This window comes from Thamnophis elegans, chromosome 7 (genome assembly GCF_009769535.1).
Source record: "Thamnophis elegans isolate rThaEle1 chromosome 7, rThaEle1.pri, whole genome shotgun sequence".
Classification (NCBI taxonomy): Eukaryota; Metazoa; Chordata; class Lepidosauria; order Squamata; family Colubridae; genus Thamnophis; species Thamnophis elegans.
The window spans coordinates 76,348,760-76,368,018 of NC_045547.1; the positions used below are offsets into that span (position 1 = coordinate 76,348,760).

The following is a 19,259-nucleotide window of genomic DNA, read 5'->3' on the forward strand; positions in this document are numbered from 1 at the left end:
TCCAGCAAAATCTTTCCTCTCCCACAGTCTTTCAAGTTGGTTCACAATTACTGACCTTTATCAGGCTTAGAGAATGGCCAAGCTAATATCTTTCAGACGCTGCAATACTTGGCAAGAATGCAGGAATGAACTAATTGCCTCCTGCAAGCTCCACTCCCCTTTTGCTCCTCTTTTATTTCCTCTGGGAGAGGCTCACCCCACTCCGGGGGAAGGATACCATAAAATCTCCATTCCCTCTCCACTCCAGGGAAAGGATATCACAAAATCTCCATTTCCTCCTGATCAGCTGGGAGGCAGAGAATAGATGGGGCGGGGCCAGCCAGAGGTGGTATTTACCGGTTCTCTGAACTACTCAAAATTTACCCTACCAGTTCTCCAGGACTGGTCAGAACCTGCTGAATCCCACCTCTGGTTGGAAGGGTGAAAAAAAGCCATAGGTCACTTCTTCCAGTGCCTTTGGGATTTTGAACGGTCACTAAATGGATGGTTGTAAGTCAAGGACTACCTGTGTGCTACCAAATAGCTGGAAAGCTTTCCCTGCATGAAGCTGTTCTCTGATCTTCTGGCCTTTGCTCTTCTCAGCAAGGAGATGTGTGACCAACGTAATGCCTTCACCATGTGCCCTTTGTGTGACAAGACCTGTGACTACTGGAACCTCAGTACAGCTTGTGGAACCGCACGTGCCAGCCACTTATTCGATAATCCGGCCACCGTCTTCTTCTCCATTTTCATGGCCCTCTGGGGTAAGCTTGCTTCAAACGTTCCCACACTTGAGCGAAAACCAAAAAAGAAGAACAGAACGGAATATATGGAATAGAATAGAATAGAATATATGGAGTGGAGTGGAGTGGAGTGGAGTGGGATAGGATAGGATAGGATAGGATAGGATAGGATAGGATAGGATAGAATAGAATAGAATAGATGGAATGGTGTGGAGCGGAGCAGAGAAGAATATATGGAGTGGAATGGAATGGAATGCAATAGAATAGAATGGAATAGAATGGAATGGAATGGAATAGAATAGAATAGAATAGAACAGAACAGAACAGAACAGAATAGAATAGAATATATGGACTGATGTGGAGTGGAGCAGAGCAGAGAAGAATATATGGAGTGGAGTGGAATGCAATAGCATAGAATAGCATAGAATAGCATAGAATAGCATAGAATAGCATAGAATAGAATAGAATAGAATAGAATATATGGAATGGTGTGGAGTGGAGCAGAGCAGAGAAGAATATATGGAGTGGAGTGGAGTGGAATGGAATGCAATGCAATAGAATGGAATGGAATAGAATAGAATAGAATAGAATAGAATAGAATAGAATAGAATATATGGAATGGTGTGGAGCAGAGCAGAGAAGAATATATGGAGTGGAGTGGAATGCAATACAATAGAATAGAATAGAACAGAACAGAACAGAACAGAACAGAACAGAACAGAACAGAACAGAATATATGGAATGGTGTGGAGTGGAGCAGAGCAGAGAAGAATATATGGAGTGGAGTGGAATGCAATGCAATAGAATAGAATGGAATGGAATGGAATGGAGTGGAGTGGAATGGAATAGGAATGGAATGGAATGGAATGGAATGGAATGGAATGGAATGGAATGGAATAGAATAGAATAGAACAGAACAGAACAGAACAGAATAGAATGTTTTTTTAAGTTAACCAATTTGGCTCACTATTTCTTACCCGTCTTCTGCACCTCCTTGAGAGAGTTCTGCATTGTGGGTCTAGATGCATAATTGTGAGTATATGGAAATTTTCTTTCTTTGGAAATTTGAACCAGTCCTGAGAGAGATTGTCTTGACTTTGAATAGCAGTTGCTATTGATAGCTACTGATTTATAACATGGAATCGTTGCTCTCCGACTCTGGACTGAACAGCAAAGAGAGGGACAGTAATGTGTGTGCCTGAAAGTGGAAGAATTACTTTCAAAGCTACTCTGGAATCACAGGGTAGAGTGGGCTGTAAATTTCGCGAATGAATTTCCTGCAAAGTCAATTTGCAATTAGACACTAATATTTAGACTGGATCAGTGGTGGGTTCTGGATCCCATTGCAACCGATATGGTGCAATGGGGCCGGGCATCCTCCACATGCGCACCGCGCGCATGCGTCCTTACGTCCATGATACCTCCGCGATGCCTCCACGACACTCCAACTGCTCAGCAGAGCGTCATGCAGGTGCCGTATGCTCCATGCGCAGAAGCGCCAAAGAGCTCAAATACAGGTAAGGAGCTTGGGGCCCTCTGGAACCCTGTATTTCCCCTGGGAATCAAGGACACTCATGTAGGTGATCGAAAAGTGGAGACTGAGGTCACGTAGCAACTGGGCTGCATGCTGATTGGACCGGTTCCACCACAAAACTGCGTTCGACTAAAGGGCGCTTGACGAAACTGCGTAGCTGACGTCATCACAGCGCGACAAAAGCGCGGAGAAAAAAGCACGCTGTAAACGCTAAACCTAAAATTAACCCCTAAACCTAAACCTGACCCCACTAAACCTAATCCTAAACCTAACCCTAAACCTAACCCTTAACCTAACCCTAAACCTAACCCTAAACCTAACACTAAACCTAACACTAAACCTAAAACTAAACGTAATCCTAACCCTTAACCTAACCCTAAACCTAACCCTAACCCTTAACCTAACCCTAAACCTAACCCTAAACCTAACCCTAAACCTAACCCTTACCTTAACTTGAATTGGCTTGCTTTCAAAGCGCTATTTAAAGCGCCCTTCTTTCTCCGCGCTCGCTGTTGTCGCCCTGTTGATGACGTCAGCGACGCGGTTTAATCGGGCGCGCTTTAGTCGAGTGCGGTTTTGTCGTGCCACGGATTGGACCATGTGACTGGAGACTCTGTGGGGGAAGTGGCAATGTTTTACTTTTCATTGGTTGCAAAACTGGCGGGAACTTAGAGCTGGTTTTCCACCAAGCCTGTGCCAATTTGATAGGTCCCAATGAAATGTTCTTTGAGGAATATGCCTGCCTCGGAGTTCTCACTGAAGGGGATTGTATCCCTTGGGACCTTCGCATTTTGCATCTTACAAAGGAGTTAAAGTTGTATTATTCTAGCACAGCTCTTGTAGATTCGGTTAACAGTTATCTTTGGTGTTGGGAGAAATGTCCTTCTGGGTTCAGTTCAGTGGTGGGTTTCAAAAATTGTTTGAACCTACTCTGTGGGTGTGGCCTCCTTTGTGGGAGTGGCTTGCCACCCATGGGACCGGATGGGGGTGGCTTGCCATCCATGTGACCAGATATGAAGATGCCGACAACACTTGTCAGAACCACCTTAAATTACCTCACACACAGCACTGGCATGCATAAGAATAGGATGCAAAGTTGTTTTTTAAAAGGCATCTTTGGTTTGCGTTAAAACAACTTCAACACACGCAACATTCCGATTGCACCACAAACGCAGTAGTCATCCTTACCTTTCACACAGGCACTGAGTTTTATAAATATGAGCATGACAGTATAGAATAATCATATCCAAGGACCAGTGGTGGGTTTCAAAAAATTTTTGGAACCTCTTCTGTATGTGTGGCCTGCTTTCCGGGTCCACTGGTGGAACCTCTTCTAACCGGTTCGGTAGATTTGACGAACCGGTTCTACTGAATAGCTGCGAACTGGTAGGAACCCACCTCTGGTTCAGTTCCAAGTGGGGAAAAAAGACACTGGAAGCATGGAGGCTGCTTGGAAAGATGGTTTTAAAAGAGAAATTGACAACTAAATAAATAAAGCTGGATATTAAAGTTTCGTGACCATGTGGAAGACGGCAAGGATTAATTGCTCTGTCTGCCTCACCGAGCTAAAACAAAAGAACCAGGATATTGGTACAAATGCTCCCTTTTGGGGGGCAATTGAGTACGTTGAATGAATGTCCTGTCACAGTAGGGGAGACTGTGTACGAGGCCTGTGTGACACAGGAAGGCAATGTACTTTGGGTTGATCGATATGCTGGCTAAAGAGTATAAAAGGCTGTAAACAAACGCCCTTCTTGGTTCAGATTTTGCTTGACTGAACCTTGCACAATAAACCTTTCCCTCTGGCAAAGAGCTGGTCTGATCTCATTTTTGCAACAGTTTCATGGTGGATAGGACCACATGGCTTGAGGTCCTGAACAGAAAAGGGGGGATCAGATGCTTCCAGATGTTGGGCGAAGAAGAAAAAGAGACCGAGATGCTGAAAGTCCCTGGTTTTATGCCCTCTCTGGCCTTTGATCTTGAGCTTGTATTCTGATTGGTTGCCAGACACCCATGGGACCCTGCAGGGGCAACCCTATAGGCTGTGCTTTGAGTCCAAGTTTGCTTCTTCCCCTGGGAAGCGAGATGGGTAAAGGGCTAATGCTATCATCCCTTAATCCCATCACCCTGGAGCTGAAGGGGGGAGATCTTGGTTATGTACAGTAGACTAGCTCAGAGCCCCTAATGGCCCATTGACAAAGGTGGGGACTATTAAGAGTGAATCTGTTTCCTAAAAACATGTTTCTCTATTTCTGATCCAGGGAAATAGAATATTCTGCCTTTTCAATATTTCCTAGGATATTTCATTTTTCTAAGAGAGGGGTAGGTGCTAATTTCCTACATTGGTTAGCAACTAAAAACGTTTAGCTCCATTGTGGCCATAAGACTGCCTATTCTTTACAGGGCAGACTCCGGAAAAGATATTCTAGTTAAGTTTTTTTGGGGGGGAAAGTATCATCTCTCAAGCCACCGTTCTCCCCTCCCTCGCACATGTGCATTCTTAGAATGAGCCATTCAGCGAAACTGATTGACAGTTCAATCGAGGAGAGGCAAGAAGGAAGGGTTCCGTTGCAGACTACTTGATGGACATAAGGAAGCCATTACCACGAAACTTTCTAATGGGTAGCAGCTCAGCAGGCTTTAAAAATAGACTGTGGAAAGGCCTCGACGTATGTCCTGTAACCTGTAGCAAAACTCTTGTGTTGACTTATAGTAATTGTCCGGTTGTCAGGCTCTGGAAACAAACCCTGAGAACTTTGCGCATTTCCATGACATGAGACTAGGGGGCTTCCTTGGTGCAGCACGTGCCATGCATGAAGTAAGACAAGCCAAGTGTAAAAAATCCTGCTGGGAAGCATCCGAATTAAATCAGAGTTGTTGAGAGATGTATTTCGGGTGGAATGTGGTAATAAATTGAGCTTCATGGATTTTTTTTCTTCCCAATTTCTAAGAGGGTGGAAGGGAGGGGGGGAGGGAAGGAAGGAAGTTGAGAAAATGAAGTAAGGGAAAGATGGAATGAGGGAGGGAAGGAAGGAAGGAAGATGAGAAAATGAAGTCAGGGAAAGAAGAGGGAGGAAGCAGGGAGGGAAGGAAGGAATATGAGAAAGGAAAGGGAAAGAGGAGGGATGGATCATGGATGGATGGATGGATGGATGAATGAATGAATGGATAAAGCAAGGGAACAAGGAATATGAAAGGGAAGTGAAAGAAGAAGGAAGGAAGGATGGATGGATGGATGGATGGAGAAAGCAAGGAACAAGGAATATGAAAGGGAAGGAAAAGAAGATGGAAGGATGGATGTATGGATGGAGAAAGCAAGGAAGCAAGGAATATGAAAGGGAAGGGAAAGAAGAGCAATGGATGGAGGGAGGGAGGGAGGGAGGAAAGAAGGAAGGAAGGAAGGAAGGAAGATGAGAAGAGGGAAGGAATTTGCACTGTTTAAACACTGGTAGACATACAATCTTGATAGAAATAATCCATCTCAGTAATGCTCACAAAATTCTTAATTGCAGATTATCCAAATTGTGTTTCTTTCATTGCAGCCACAATGTTTCTTGAAAACTGGAAGCGTTTGCAGATGAGGTTGAGTTATTTCTGGGACCTCACAGGATTGGAGGAAGAGGAAGTAAGTACTTTGGAATCTGTTCAAACATCTCAGGGTTTTTTTGCTCATGTGCACTTAGAATTTTTATCCATTCAATTTTTCAAATTGATCCGATGATTTCATTCCCCCAAACCAAACACAAGTAATTCAAGTCCTTGGAACTGAACGGCCAAAGCAAATGCAATTAGGCTCTTGGCTTGCAAATTCAAATCCGATTTTGGCCGATCCATTATTAGAATAACAATATTATTGTGTAATTCAACAACATTGAAAAGTTGAATGGCATAAAAATTGCATTTTCTTTTTTAAAAAAAGAACCTCGAGGACTGTTGTAATTAGAAGCTAGAAGGATTTATCTAAAATGAAAACCAGAAAAAAATCATTATAATATGAATGGAAGACCAACCAAGATGATTAGGGGACTGGGGAATAAAACATGTGAAGAATGGTTGAAGGAATTGGATATGTCTCATCTAACAAAGGGAGGCAGTGGCTCAGTGGCTAAGACGCTGAGCTTGTCGATCAGAAATGTCGGCGGTTTGAATCCCTAGCGCCGCATAACGGAGTGAGCTCCCGTTATTAGTCCCAGCTTCTGCCAACCTAGCAGTTCGAAAGTACGTAAAAACGCAAGTAGAAAAATAGGAACCACCTTTGGCAGAAGGTAACAGTGTTCCGTGCGCCTTCGGCGTCTAGTCATGCCGGCCACATGGCCACGGAGTCCTCTTTGGACAGTGCTGGCTCTTCAGCTTTGAAATGGAGATGAGCAGCACCCCCTAGAGTTCGGAACGACTAGCACACATGTGCAGGGGAACCTTTACCTTTAATCTAATAAAGTGAAGGACCAGGGGTGACATGATAGCAGTATTTCAATAGCTCAGAGGTTGCCACAAAAAAAAGAGGAGATCAACCTATTTTCCAAAGTGCATGAAAGCAGGACAAGAAGTGATGGATGGAAAGTAATCAAGGAGAAGACCAACCTAGAACGAAGGAGAAATTTCCTGACTGTTAGATTAATGAATCAACAGAATGACTTGCCTCCAGAAGTTTGGGTGTTCCAACACTAAGGTTTTTAAAGAAGAGATTGGACAACCATTTGTCTGAAATTGTATAGCAGTGGGTCTCCAATCTTGGCAACTTTAAGACTTGTGGATTTCAACTCCCAGAGTTCCTCAGCCAGCAAAGCTGGCTGAGGAACTCTGGGAGTTGAAGTCCACAGGTCTTAAAGTTGCCAAGGTTGGAGACCACTGCTGTATAGGGACTCCTGCTTGAGCAGGAGGCTGGACTAGAAGACCACCAAGGTCCCTTCTGTTGTTAGCTTGGTAGATTATTTGCAGGATATTAGCTTTATATTTCAGGGGTTGTGTTCAGGGATTGTGTTTCCAGAACCCATTATACTTGTGTATCCTTAGTCTGTATTTTAAAGCATTTACTTGCCGTGTGTTCTTTCACCCTTTCTGCTACCCAAATACACCAAGGAGCATCTAAAGGTTTGACTTATTGTTCCATTCAAACCATCATAACTCTTATGTCACAAGCATCTCTTACCAGTATTCTTGCTCATGTTCAAATGTGCAGGAGCCTAGGCCAGAAATGAACAGAAGGGCTGGGCTAGAAGACCTCCCAGATCCCTTCTGTTATTCCTGGTGGATGACTTGTAGGATATTAGCATTATATTTTTGTGGTTGTGCTCAAGGGATTCTCCTTCCAGAATCCATTATTCTAACGTACCCTTAGTCTGTATTTTAAAGCATTTACATCACCCTTTCTGCTACCCAAATATAACGAGGAGAATCTAACAATTTGGCTCCTTGTTCCATTCAAACCATCATAACCCCTTATGTCGAAAGCAATTCTTACCAGTATTTTTACTCACTTCCCAGTGTGCAGGAGCCAAGGTGTCAGTAGTATTTGGATGGGTTTTATGTGTCTTTTAGCTCTGATGTTAAATTCACTCCACATTTTTTTTCCTCCATTCACTTTAGGAACACCCCAGGCCAGAATATGAAACCAGATTATTACAGAAAAAAGCCAGAATTGAAAATACCAAAATCGTGACTCAGGATGAGGTAGGACGCCAAAGTTTCCTGTGATCCTTTTCATTCCTGTTTTATGGTTTTATTAGGGCTGCATGCTGTAATAAAATATTGTGTAATATTCATAACTGACATCTATTTGACTCATTTTTTACTAATAAATTTTAATCAAAGAAATGTGGGTGGGTTAAGAGTTAAAGAACTACCCTGTTTTCCCGAAAATAAGCCCTCCCCTGAAAATAAGCCCTCCCTGAAAATATTGCAACACAGCAGCAGCCATGAGGTGACCCCGCTCGGCGCCTCCTGCACCTCAAAAATAATAAGACCTCCCCAAAAATAAGGCCAAGTGCTTATTTCAGGGGTCAAAAGAAAATGACACAATCTTATTTTCAGGAAAACACAGCATTGTCTTTGGAAATTATTGCAATTCTGAAGTTCTGGTAATTGTGAAATTTCTCATTTATACTTTCCTTTCCTTTTAAAAGAAAAAAAAAACCTGTTGAGTTTTCAATATGATGGACATTTATTTACATCTATTTTAAGTTAGGGTTGGCTGAGCGATACACAAGGCGAGCGGTTGATTGATTAAAGCAGAAATTCTATCTAAACTATCAGAGAGAGCGATCTTTGAGAATTTAGTCTGGTTCACAGTTTAACTGACCTAATTCACATTTCTTGTCTGACCCAATTATTCTCCGTACTTGGATGATGCATTTATGGCCTGAAACGAAGTGCCAAGATGCATGCAGAATTATGCATTTTTGAATTAATAACCGAGGGGCATTGAGCTCTAGCCTGGGAGGCTTCTCATAAATTTGTCTTGTGAGCCACTTGCCCCAAAGATGCTTTTTCAAGAGGCAACTGGACTCTCTTTGTTTTTTTCCTTGAGGCTTAACATTTTCACATTTTCACTTCACATCCAAGAAGCTTCTTTGGTTCAATCATGGAAAAGCACCTTTGGGAAAACCATGCCCTGGATGACTGAGGATATCCATAGATATCCATCCATTGTGTGCTGTTAGGAATATAATCTAACGGTTGGGTTGGCAATATATAAATCATGTAACAATGCTATGCCTGCTTCTTTAAATCATACTGTAAAATGTGATTGGTTGCTGTTTCCTCAATCGGCCATAAGAGGGAGCCAGAATGACTGTTAGTTCTCTGTTTGTTAGATGCTGGGCTGATCTGATCTGAGTGTTTTGGAAGCTGGCTGTTAGAAAGTGCTGTGAGCTATTATAAGTTTTGCAACTGCTAGCAAACTTTGAGTACCGGACTGATTATATGATACTGGACTATGTTATTTGGATTATCCCTTAACTGAAAGACATTGATGACTGTCTGTCTTATCCGTGTATGACTTGGACTGTTTGATGGACTCTGATAACTCTATTTCCACGAAAGTAAAAGCCTATTTAAACTGCAGTGTCTCTGTATGCTGGTTTGTGTGTTCTCCAACACAACTCTCACACTCGCTCTCCCAATGGGGAGCTTACCTAACTTGTGCCACTTCCACCTCTACCTGGACTAGCAGACCACCAGTGGTCACTGATGGTTTGGTTGCCTCCGACATGGACTATTGCAATGCAATGAAATTGGGGCTACCTTTGGAAGTCATTCAACAGCTGCAGCTGGCCCTGATTGCAGCAGTTTGGACAATGATGGCTAGATCTCATTGTGCCCTTCTAGGACACAATGGTCTCCTTTGGTTACCGTTAGATTCTGAGTAGGCAGTGCAATGTCCCAGTGATTAAAAGCACTGAGCAATGATAGCTCAGGTTTGAGACTCGAGCCCTGCATGACGGGGTGAGCGCCCATTGCTGGCCTCATCTTCTGCCCCTAGCAGTTCAAAAGCATGCAAATGCGATTAGATCAGTGGCTTGGTGGGCATGTGACTGGGTGGGTGTGGCTTTGTGGTCATATGATTAGATGGACGCGGCTTGTTGGTCATGTGACCGGGTGCACGATTGACTCACACACAATGTAAAGGCAGCTGGACTTCACACAAAATTGTCCCTCCAACAAGCAGGAACCTCACAGACAATCAGGCACAGCTGATTGTTGCACAGTTGAACCTTTTTTTAAAAGCATATTTTACTACTGGTTCGGGCGAAGACCAAGGCGGTGTACCAGGTCTGTGGCATAACAAGTTACAAATATATAATGCTGTGGAGGAATGGAGTTTCATACTAAGGAAGAACTACAATTCGCTCCCTCTGGGTTGGGGTTTCACCATAAAAGGCAAGGAAAGTTGAGCAAAACTTAAAGAACATTAGACCCGAACACAACAAATATATATATATAAAGGGGTTTATCGGGATGAGGACTCAGCTTCGTGCTGCTGGGGAAGCCTCGGTCAGAACATAACCACTAAATGAATGGTGTGGTGAGACCTTCTGAACCTCCATTCTAATATCCACCTGTATCTCCCTCTTCTTCAGAAGTAAGCAAAGGTGATGTCTACCTGTCTTCACCATCTGCGATTCAATCTGCAGAACGTTAGGTACTCTGGAGGAATTTATAGGGAAGGTTGTTGAATAGTTTGTGCAACCTTCAGGGTGGACCTGGTTAAGATAAAGGAAAACCACAGGTCTGGTCTTTGAGAATCAAAATAGTGAAGAACAGGATGTCACAAAGATCCTTTTTTCAAGAGGCAACTGGACTTTCTGGTTTTTCTTTGAAGATGTTTCGCTTCTCATCCAAGAAGCTTCTGAAGTTTCTTGGATGAAAAGTGGAACGTCTTCAAAGAAAAAAAAACAGAAAGTTCTGTTGCCCCTTGAAAAAAAGCACCATTGGGACAACCATGACCTGGATGACTAAGAGTCTCCATAGACATGAAGAACAGGATGTCTCACTTTGGCTTACACTTAGCTCAGGTGTTGTTTACAATGCTATCTGCTCAACCAATTCTTTCAATTACGGCCATTGACGTTCCCACTCCCCTTACTGGTAAGAGTTGCCCCAGGGCATGCTCAACCATGAAGACAATGTGATATGATGAGACCTTCTGAACCTCCATTCCAATGTCCACCTGCCTCTTCCTCTTCTTCAGAAGTAAGCGAAGTATGGATCCAACTCATACCAACCACCCATAATATCACTGATGTTCAGTGGCTATGGAGTTTATACGCCAAAGTCCCTGGAGCTGAAATAAATTGTTATTTGATAAGACTGGTTAAAGCAGATAATTTCATAATTATCTTGATTACCATGCTGCCACCTTAAAACAACCTTATTTACTGAGAATGAATTATATTTGTCAATAAATGTCACATAAAGAGCTCACTGCAGTGTGTTAAAATAGGTCTTTTTGTGTTGGCTACGTATTCTTATATTTAACTAGCTGTATACCCCTGCTTCGCGCTGAAACTATGTGATCGGGCAATGCAGGAGAAATCCGGATCACTCCAGTTCAATCTGTTGGCTCAGTGGTGGTCGGGGATTGAAACAAAAAAGGGAATATCGCTCCCGCCGCCTTGAGTCCAGAAATAGTTCCATAGGTGGAAGGCGTAGACATTTTGGTGAGGTATCAATGTTTAGTACTGTAAAGAGCCCCAGACTGCTCCCAAGTGAAGGAGTGGAACGTCTGCCAGTTTAAACTGAAGTAACGGAACGTGAGGCAACTGGCAGTTGGAACAGAGTTCTTTTCAGGCGGGGTGGGGGAGTAGAACTCCTTAGCATCAGATTGTGTTAATTACTGTACAAGAAATGCTAATGATCTGATGTACATTTTGAAAAACCCTTTCTTAGCTAGCAACTAGAATCCAGAGGAACGTAAGTGCCAAATTTTAACTTTGTATGCTTTACGGTTCTGGAGATTTTGTGAGGAGTGAGTAGTATTTGGCTTTTATATATATATAGATTTGCATGTGGAATCTTTGGCTTATTGGATCCAACAATTGAAGAACATTTGAGGTCGCAATTTGGGAGATGTTGAATGCAAACTGTTGTTATAGGCTGATGATATCCTATGTCTTTTTGATTATTATTATTAGCATTCTTTATTTTTTTTAAAATGCACTCAGTGCAACAGTTTAGTAAGATTTCAGATTATTCAACCAACCGGAAGAAGTCAAATATATTTTCTATACGCTGTATGGTATCTGTGGGAATCTAAATTTTGGAGTTTTAAATATAGTTTGAATATCCTAGGAAGATCTCTTTAATGGCAAACATATCCATTTAACTGGAGATAGGTGGCTCAGTGGCTAAGACACTGAGTTTGTCAATCTGAAAGGTCGGCAGTTCGGCGGTTCAAATCCCTAGTACAGGTGACCTCCAAGGTCCCTTCCACCTCTGTTACTGTTTATTGTTTACTATATTGATATTAACTGATGGTTTAAAATGCCTTAGGTCTTAGGGGAAAGGTTTTTTTTTCTCCAAAATGAATGTCACTCCTAAAGTGATGTCTGTCTGTCTCTCTATCTGCCTGCCAAACTGCAGGCCAGCCTACATACCTCTATCTGTCTCTGTCCATTTGTCCATCCATGCATGCATGCATCCATTCATCCAGATAATCTAGCTATCTAGCTAAGGGTTCATCGACAAAAGGGCGACCGACAAAAGTGCGCCCGATGAAACCGCGGTGACAAAACCGCGAGTTCTAAACCGCACCGATGAATGAGCGCTGAAGCACACCGACAACAGCGCTCTAACCCTAACCCTAACCCTAACCCTAACCCTAACCCTAACCCTAACCCTAACCCTAACCCTAACCCTAACCCTAACCCTAACCCTAACCCTAACCCAACCTAACCCTAACCCTAACCCTAACCCTAACCCTAAACCTAACCCTAACCCTAACCCTAAACCTAACCCCAACCCCAACCCCAAACCTAACCCTAACCCTAACCCTAACCCTAAACCTAACCCTAAACCTAACCCTAACCCTAACCCTAACCCTAACCCTAACCCTAACCCTAACCCTAACCCTAACCCTAAACCTAACCCTAACCCTAACCCTAAACCTAACCCCAACCCCAACCCCAACCCCAAACCTAACCCTAACCCTAACCCTAAACCTAACCCTAAACCTAACCCTAAACCTAACCTTTTGTCGTGCGCGCATTTGTCGGGTCACGCTAGCTAACTATGCTAACCTATCTAGCTATCTATGTCTGTATCTATTGTCTGCCTGTCTGCCTATCTATCTATCATCTCTATCATCAGGATATCTAGGTTATTAATACCTACTACATTATTTAAACAAATTGACAAATCCAAGCAAATTTTTTTTCAACTCTGATTTCCTATGAAGAAGGGGTTTTAAAGTTCCTGGAATTTCAGCTTCACCGTTAGTCAAAGTTAGTTTCTCTGGGAATTTAAATCAAATAAAAACAAAACAAAATTTTGTTTAAATAAAACCAAAGAAAAGAGAAAAAAATTCCTGGGTGTAATTGGATAGATATTGTTTGTCCCTTGCCATTTTAGCTAGTGCCACTCCAAAGCTAGTTACTGCCGTTGGTCAGAAATGGTGCTGTTAGAAAGTGCCGTGAGCTATTATAGGTTTTGCAACTGCTAGCAAACTTTGTGTACCGGACTGTTTGTATGATTCTGGACTATGTTATTTGGATTATCCCTTAACTGAAAGACATTGATGACTGTCTGTCTTATCCGTGTATGACTTGGACTGTTTGATGGACTCTGATACCTCTATTTCCACGAAAGTAAAAGCCTATTTAAACTGCAGTGTCTCTGTATGCTGGTTTGTGTGTTCTCCAACACAACTCTCACAACGCATCGCTGAACGCACTCTCTCTCCCAACGGGGAGCTTACCTAACTTGTGCCTTGCTTGAGCAGTAGACAACTATGAGTTGGACTAGATGACCTATAAGGTCCCTTCCAGTTCTGCTAATCTGGAATATTTCTTTTGCATTTAAGGCAGAAAGATATATGTGAATGTTGCTGGAGGCTTAAATTTGATTCATAAGAGGAAATTAATATTCTGGGATAACCACAATTTGAGAGTTGCAGTTTTTTTTCCCCCTGGAGCTGTGGGTGAAACAATACCTTAGATTAGCTTATTTTTCATCAGTCTTTTTGGACCACAACAAGACTTTGCATTGTCCATAACTACTGGAGGGCAAAACAATCCGCTTAAATTTCTCTTGACTATACAATTTGAGCTGGGCTTGATAGCAGCTCCTCAGATGCCTCTGGATAATCCTAAACCTACTTTTTTTTTTAAATAGACAGCATTAACTGCCTGATTCTTTGCAGAGTCATTTACGTGAGTCTTCTAAAACAGGAGATTCCCTTGCAGTTAATGGCAGCAATTTAGCTATTGCAATACAGCTAAAGCGAATAACAGGTTTGGCCATTAAGGTAATGAACTTCATGTTGCCGTAAATATTTTATCAGTCATCTTGAAAAGAACTTGCCAGGAGAAGAAATCCAATACAAAAAGGTAAATGGTGATTTATCGCCAGAAGAGTGCCCTAAAGGTGCTAATATTTCGGAAGAATTGTTTTTTGCTAAAATTGTAGAGAGAGCTGAAGCATTCACGGTGGATGCATGAGGTGAAGCTGAGAAACAAACAGAATAATTATAAATAATTACTCGTATCGGAAAAGAGGAAACAGTAACAAATTCTAAGAAACTGATTCTGAAAAGATTTGGATGTTGTTGTTAGTCGCAAAGTCGTGTCTGACTCATCGCGACTCCATGGACAACGTTCCTCCAGTCCTCTCTGTCCTCTACCATCCTCTGGAGTCCATTTAAGCTCATGCTGACTGCTTCAGTGACTTCATCCAGCCACCTCCTTCTCTGTCGTCCCCTTCTTCTTTTGCCCTCCATCTTTCCCAGCATGAGGCTCTTCTCCAGTGAGTCCTTCCTTCTCCTTAGGTGGCCAAAGTCTTTGAGTTTCCTCTTCAGGATCTGGCCCTCTGAAGAGCAGTCAGGGTTGATCTGACTGAGGCCGAGGTGGCGCAGTGGTTAAATGCAGCACTGCAGGCTACTTCAGCTGACTGCAGTTCTGCAGTTCGGCTGTTCCAATCTCACCGGCTCAGGGTTGACTCAGCCTTCCATCCTTCTGAGGTGGGTAAAATGAGGACCCAGATTGTTGTTGAGGGCAATATGCTGACCCTGTAAACCGCTTAGAGAGGACTGAAAGCCCTATGAAGCGGTATATAAGTCTAACTGCTATTGCTATGGCTATTGCTATCTCCTCTAGGACTGACCGGTTGGATGGCCTTCCAGTCCAAGGGACTCGCAGGGGTCTTCTCCAGCACCAGAGTTCAAAGGCCTCCATTCTTTGGCGCTCAGCATTCCTTATGGTCCAACCTTCACAGCCATCCATTGCAATTTGAATAAACACCCATAATTTGGATTAAGAACCTTTCTCTTCAAAACAGTAACACCCCCCCTCCGTTAATACATAGAAATATTCTTATCTGCAAATTCACCAGCATAAGGATATTAAGTGTGCATTAACTCTCTTTTTCAAGGAGCTGATACACCAGTCTTGGTTCAACATATGCATCCACAGGCAGTCCTTGACTTATGACCACAATTAAGCCCAACATTTCTATTGTTAAGTGAGTTTTACAACTTTTCTTGCTTCGGTTGTTCAGTGAATCACTGCAGTGGATAAGTTAGTAGCCCGGTTGTTAAATGAATCTGGCTCCCCCATTGGCCTTGCTTGTCAAAAGGTCGCAAAAAGAGGAATCACGTTTAGAAATTCACTTCTACCTTCTAGTTCATAAAGTATCTCAGTTCTATGCCATTTGCCCTTTAGTTATTAACTAAACTAATACAAAGATTTTAATTAGGAGGCTGGAGACTAAAATACACGAAGAACGGATTGCAGGAACTGGGCATGGCTAGTTTAATGAAAAGAAGGACTAGGGGAGACATGATAGCAGTCTTCCAATATCTCAGGGGCTGCCACAAAGAAGAGGGAGTCAAGCTATTCTCCAAAGCACCTGAGGGCAGGACAAGAAACAATGGGTGGAAACTAATCAAGGAGAGAAGCAACTTAGAACTAAGGAGAAATTTCCTGACAGAACAAGCAGTGGAACTGCTTGCCTCCAGAATTTGTGAATGCTCCAACACTGGAGGTTTTTAAGTAGATGTTGGACATCCAGTTGTCTGAAGTAGTGTCGGGTTTCCTGCATAGGCAGCGGGTTGGACTAGAAGACCTCCAAGCAGAGATGGGTTCCTGCCAGTTCGCATCTGTTCGGTAGAACCGGTTCATCAAATCTACCGAACCGGTTAGAAGAGGTTCCACCAGTGGACCCGGAAAGCAGGCCACACCTACAGAAGAGGTTCCAAAAAATTTTGAAACCCACCACTGACACACACACACATACACACACAGACAGACAGACAGACTCACACAGAGAGAGAAAGAGAAAGAAAGGAAGAAATAAAGAAAAAAAGAAAAAAAGAAAGAAAAAGTGAGGGAGAGATGAAAGAAAAAAAGGAAAAGGGGACAGAGAAACAAAAGGAAGAAAAGAGAGAGAGAGAGAGAAAGAAAGAAAGAAAGAAAGAAAGAAAGAAAGAAAGAAAGAAAGAAAGAAAGAAAGAAAGAAAGAAAGAAAGAAAGAAAACACATGGCCGGCAAGCCACTCCCACCAGGTTGAATGAATTGGTTGTTTTAGAACATAGAATAATAAGGTGGGAAGGGACCTTAGAGGTCTTCTACTCCAGCCCTAAGCAGGAGACCCATCCCATTCCAGACAAATGGCTGTCTAACCTTCTTGAGAACTTCCAGTGATGGTGCACCAACTTCCGGGGGGGGGCAAGCCGTTCCACTGATTAATTGTTCCCACCGTCAGGGAATTTCTCCTTAGTTCTAGACTCCTCTCCGTTGTCTCTTTTCTTATATACATATACCGTGTTTCCCCAAAAATAAGACAGGGTCTTATTTTCTTTTGACCCCCCCCCCCAAAAAAATAAGCGCTTGGCCTTATTTTCAGGGAGGTCTTATTATCTTTGAGGTGCGGGAGGCGGAGAGCGTGGTCACCTCATGGCTGCTGCTGTGTTGCAATCTTTTCGTAGAGGGCTTATTTTCAGGGGAGGGCTTATTTTAGCGCATGTGCTCAAAAGCCCCATTGGTCTTATTTTATTTGGAGTTTTTGGAGTTATTATCTGCAGAGGTCTTATTTTGGGGGGGAACAGTGTGTGTGTGTGTGTGTGTGTGTGTGTGTGTGTCAGGGGTGGGTTTCAACCAGTTCGCGGCGGTCCCCGCGAACCGGTTGGTCGGAGAACCCGGAAGTAAGTAACTTCCGGGAACGGCGAAGGGCCCACCCGCCCGCCCGCGTTCCTTACCCGGTTTTGACGAGTTCTGCGCTTCCACGCATGCGCAGGACACATACAGCGCCTGCGCGATCCTCCAGGAGCAGCTGGAGCATCGCACAGATGCTAGTACTCATGTGTGTGCTGCGCGCGTGCACGAGGACGCCGCTGGCCCCGTCCCAACCCAACCGGTTGGAACGGGGCGAGAAACCCACCCCTGGTGTGTGTGTGTAGAGTGAATCTAGAGAAAGGACTGTCATTGTGCGAGAACATTTGTTTATAGTTTCTCTCGGAACATGTTGTTTGTCCTTCTCTCAGTTGCGTGTCCCCAACAACATTCCTTTAATGGTGAGGAGCTCCTCCAGTGTGTCTTTCATTGCATGGAAACACTTGACATGAATTCTACTCAGCTCAGTTTATTCGTCCGTTAAGGGCTGGTTCTAGATGTCCCACTGCCTCAGGTCAGGCTGTGCTGTAATTTTGAATCGCTCTCCTGGAAAATCGGGGCTCCGTAAAGCATTTCCTCCCTTTATCTAAACCCAAGGAACAGGGAGAGAGAAAATCCCCAAATTTGACATGTGGTGGCACTGTCGCAACGAAGCTGGGAACTAGTCCACCAGCAAGATGCATCTTGGAGGCTTCTGGTGACAAACCAGCTTGAGGAAGTGTTTTGGGGTGCCAGAAACCCAAAGGAGGAAGGGTGGGGTACAAGCCGGAAAGTATTTCTTTTCAAGAAGGTTTGAACATTTTTCTGGCATATATGTTCGTTCCATTAATTCCATTCCACTTCTGCATCTGTTTGTGATTCCCCCCCCCCCTTTCTTTCTTAGAAGCTCAGACAAAACTTCGCCTTTCCATTTTTATACGCCACTTTCCTTCGTGCCCACGCGGTCTTCAGCGGCTCTCTCTAATGCACTTTTTTTTTCCCTACCAGAAAGAAAAATGCATCACAAAACGGGGGGGGGGGGGTGTTATTGAAAAGAAAGCAGAAATGAGGTCATAGTCAAATGCAAAGTCAAATTCTGAATTTCTGCTTTATCCCTTTGGGAGAGGCAAGAAAGAGAAAATAGCTTTCTTTCGCAAACGAAGAAGCTGAAGGCACCAATAGAATCATAGCGTCTTTATTAATGGGCTTAATATTTTAATACTAGCTGATAACGGGGCATTGCCTGGATATTTATTTATCCCAATCCTATATTAGATAGGAAAAGCCCTGATTTCGGCGTCAATTATATTAGTTCCAAATGTTTTTCCCTGTGCCCCCAGAAGTGTCAAGTGATACCACCTTAATTTCTAATGTTGGATTTTCCCCCCTTCCAGAGGGAGGCTCCTTGTAGAATACTGTGAAGCCGTTACCATGGCGAACTCCACTGCACTGCACAGTAGAAGCCATTTTATGGCAGTACGGTAGAAGCCATTTTAAGGCACAGCAGGTGATATCTTAACAGAGCACACACCCCGAGGGGTGTTAGGGGTGTCTTACCCCCCATAGTATTGGTTTCCAGAGTGTAAATCATCTGTGTACAAAGTTTGGTTGAAATTGCTCAAGGCGTTCCGGAGTTATGCTGGAACATAGATATACACACAGTTGTGTGTGTGTGTCTATGTTCCAGCATAGCTTGAGCAAACACGCTATTGAGTAAATAAGATCTTGCTAGTATTATCAATACTCCAACCCTTAAACCCATTTTTTAAACCTCCTTCTAGCAATGCAGGTCCAGCTGCAATTGGACTCAACTAATCAAACATTCTAAATTTTAAAGCATCCCTGTTTAATAGGTAAGGAGAAGATGATACTAATGAAAAGTCCCTATTTAATATTTCTGCCCTGCATCCATGACTTTGGAAGATATGATCATTCACTATAAAAGTGTTTTTTTTTAATGAAAAAAAAAACTTCTTCTTCTTCTTCTTCTTCTTCTTTCTTCTTCTTCTTCTTCTTCTTCTTTCTTCTTCTTCTTCTTCTTTCTTCTTCTTCTTCTTCTTCTTCTTCTTCTTCTTCTTCTTTCTTCTTCTTCTTTCTTCTTCTTCTTCTTCTTCTTCTTCTTCTTCTTCTTCTTCTTCTTCTTCTTCTTTCTTCTTCTTCTTCTTCTTCTTCTTCTTCTTCTTCTTTCTTCTTCTTCTTCTT

General features: G+C 43.0%; 1 protein-coding gene across 1 annotated transcript in view; it reads left to right on the plus strand.

Annotated features, from left to right (window-relative positions):
- ANO2 (anoctamin 2) overlaps nucleotides 1-19,259 on the plus strand; it is a 110,370-nt gene that overhangs the window by 50,874 nt on the left and 40,237 nt on the right. Inside the window, exons 10-14 of the mRNA XM_032221874.1 lie at nucleotides 583-743; nucleotides 5,799-5,881; nucleotides 7,336-7,347; nucleotides 7,843-7,926; nucleotides 14,114-14,204. Coding sequence (XP_032077765.1) covers nucleotides 583-743; nucleotides 5,799-5,881; nucleotides 7,336-7,347; nucleotides 7,843-7,926; nucleotides 14,114-14,204 — 431 coding nt within the window. The remainder of the gene's footprint in view (nucleotides 1-582; nucleotides 744-5,798; nucleotides 5,882-7,335; nucleotides 7,348-7,842; nucleotides 7,927-14,113; nucleotides 14,205-19,259) is intronic.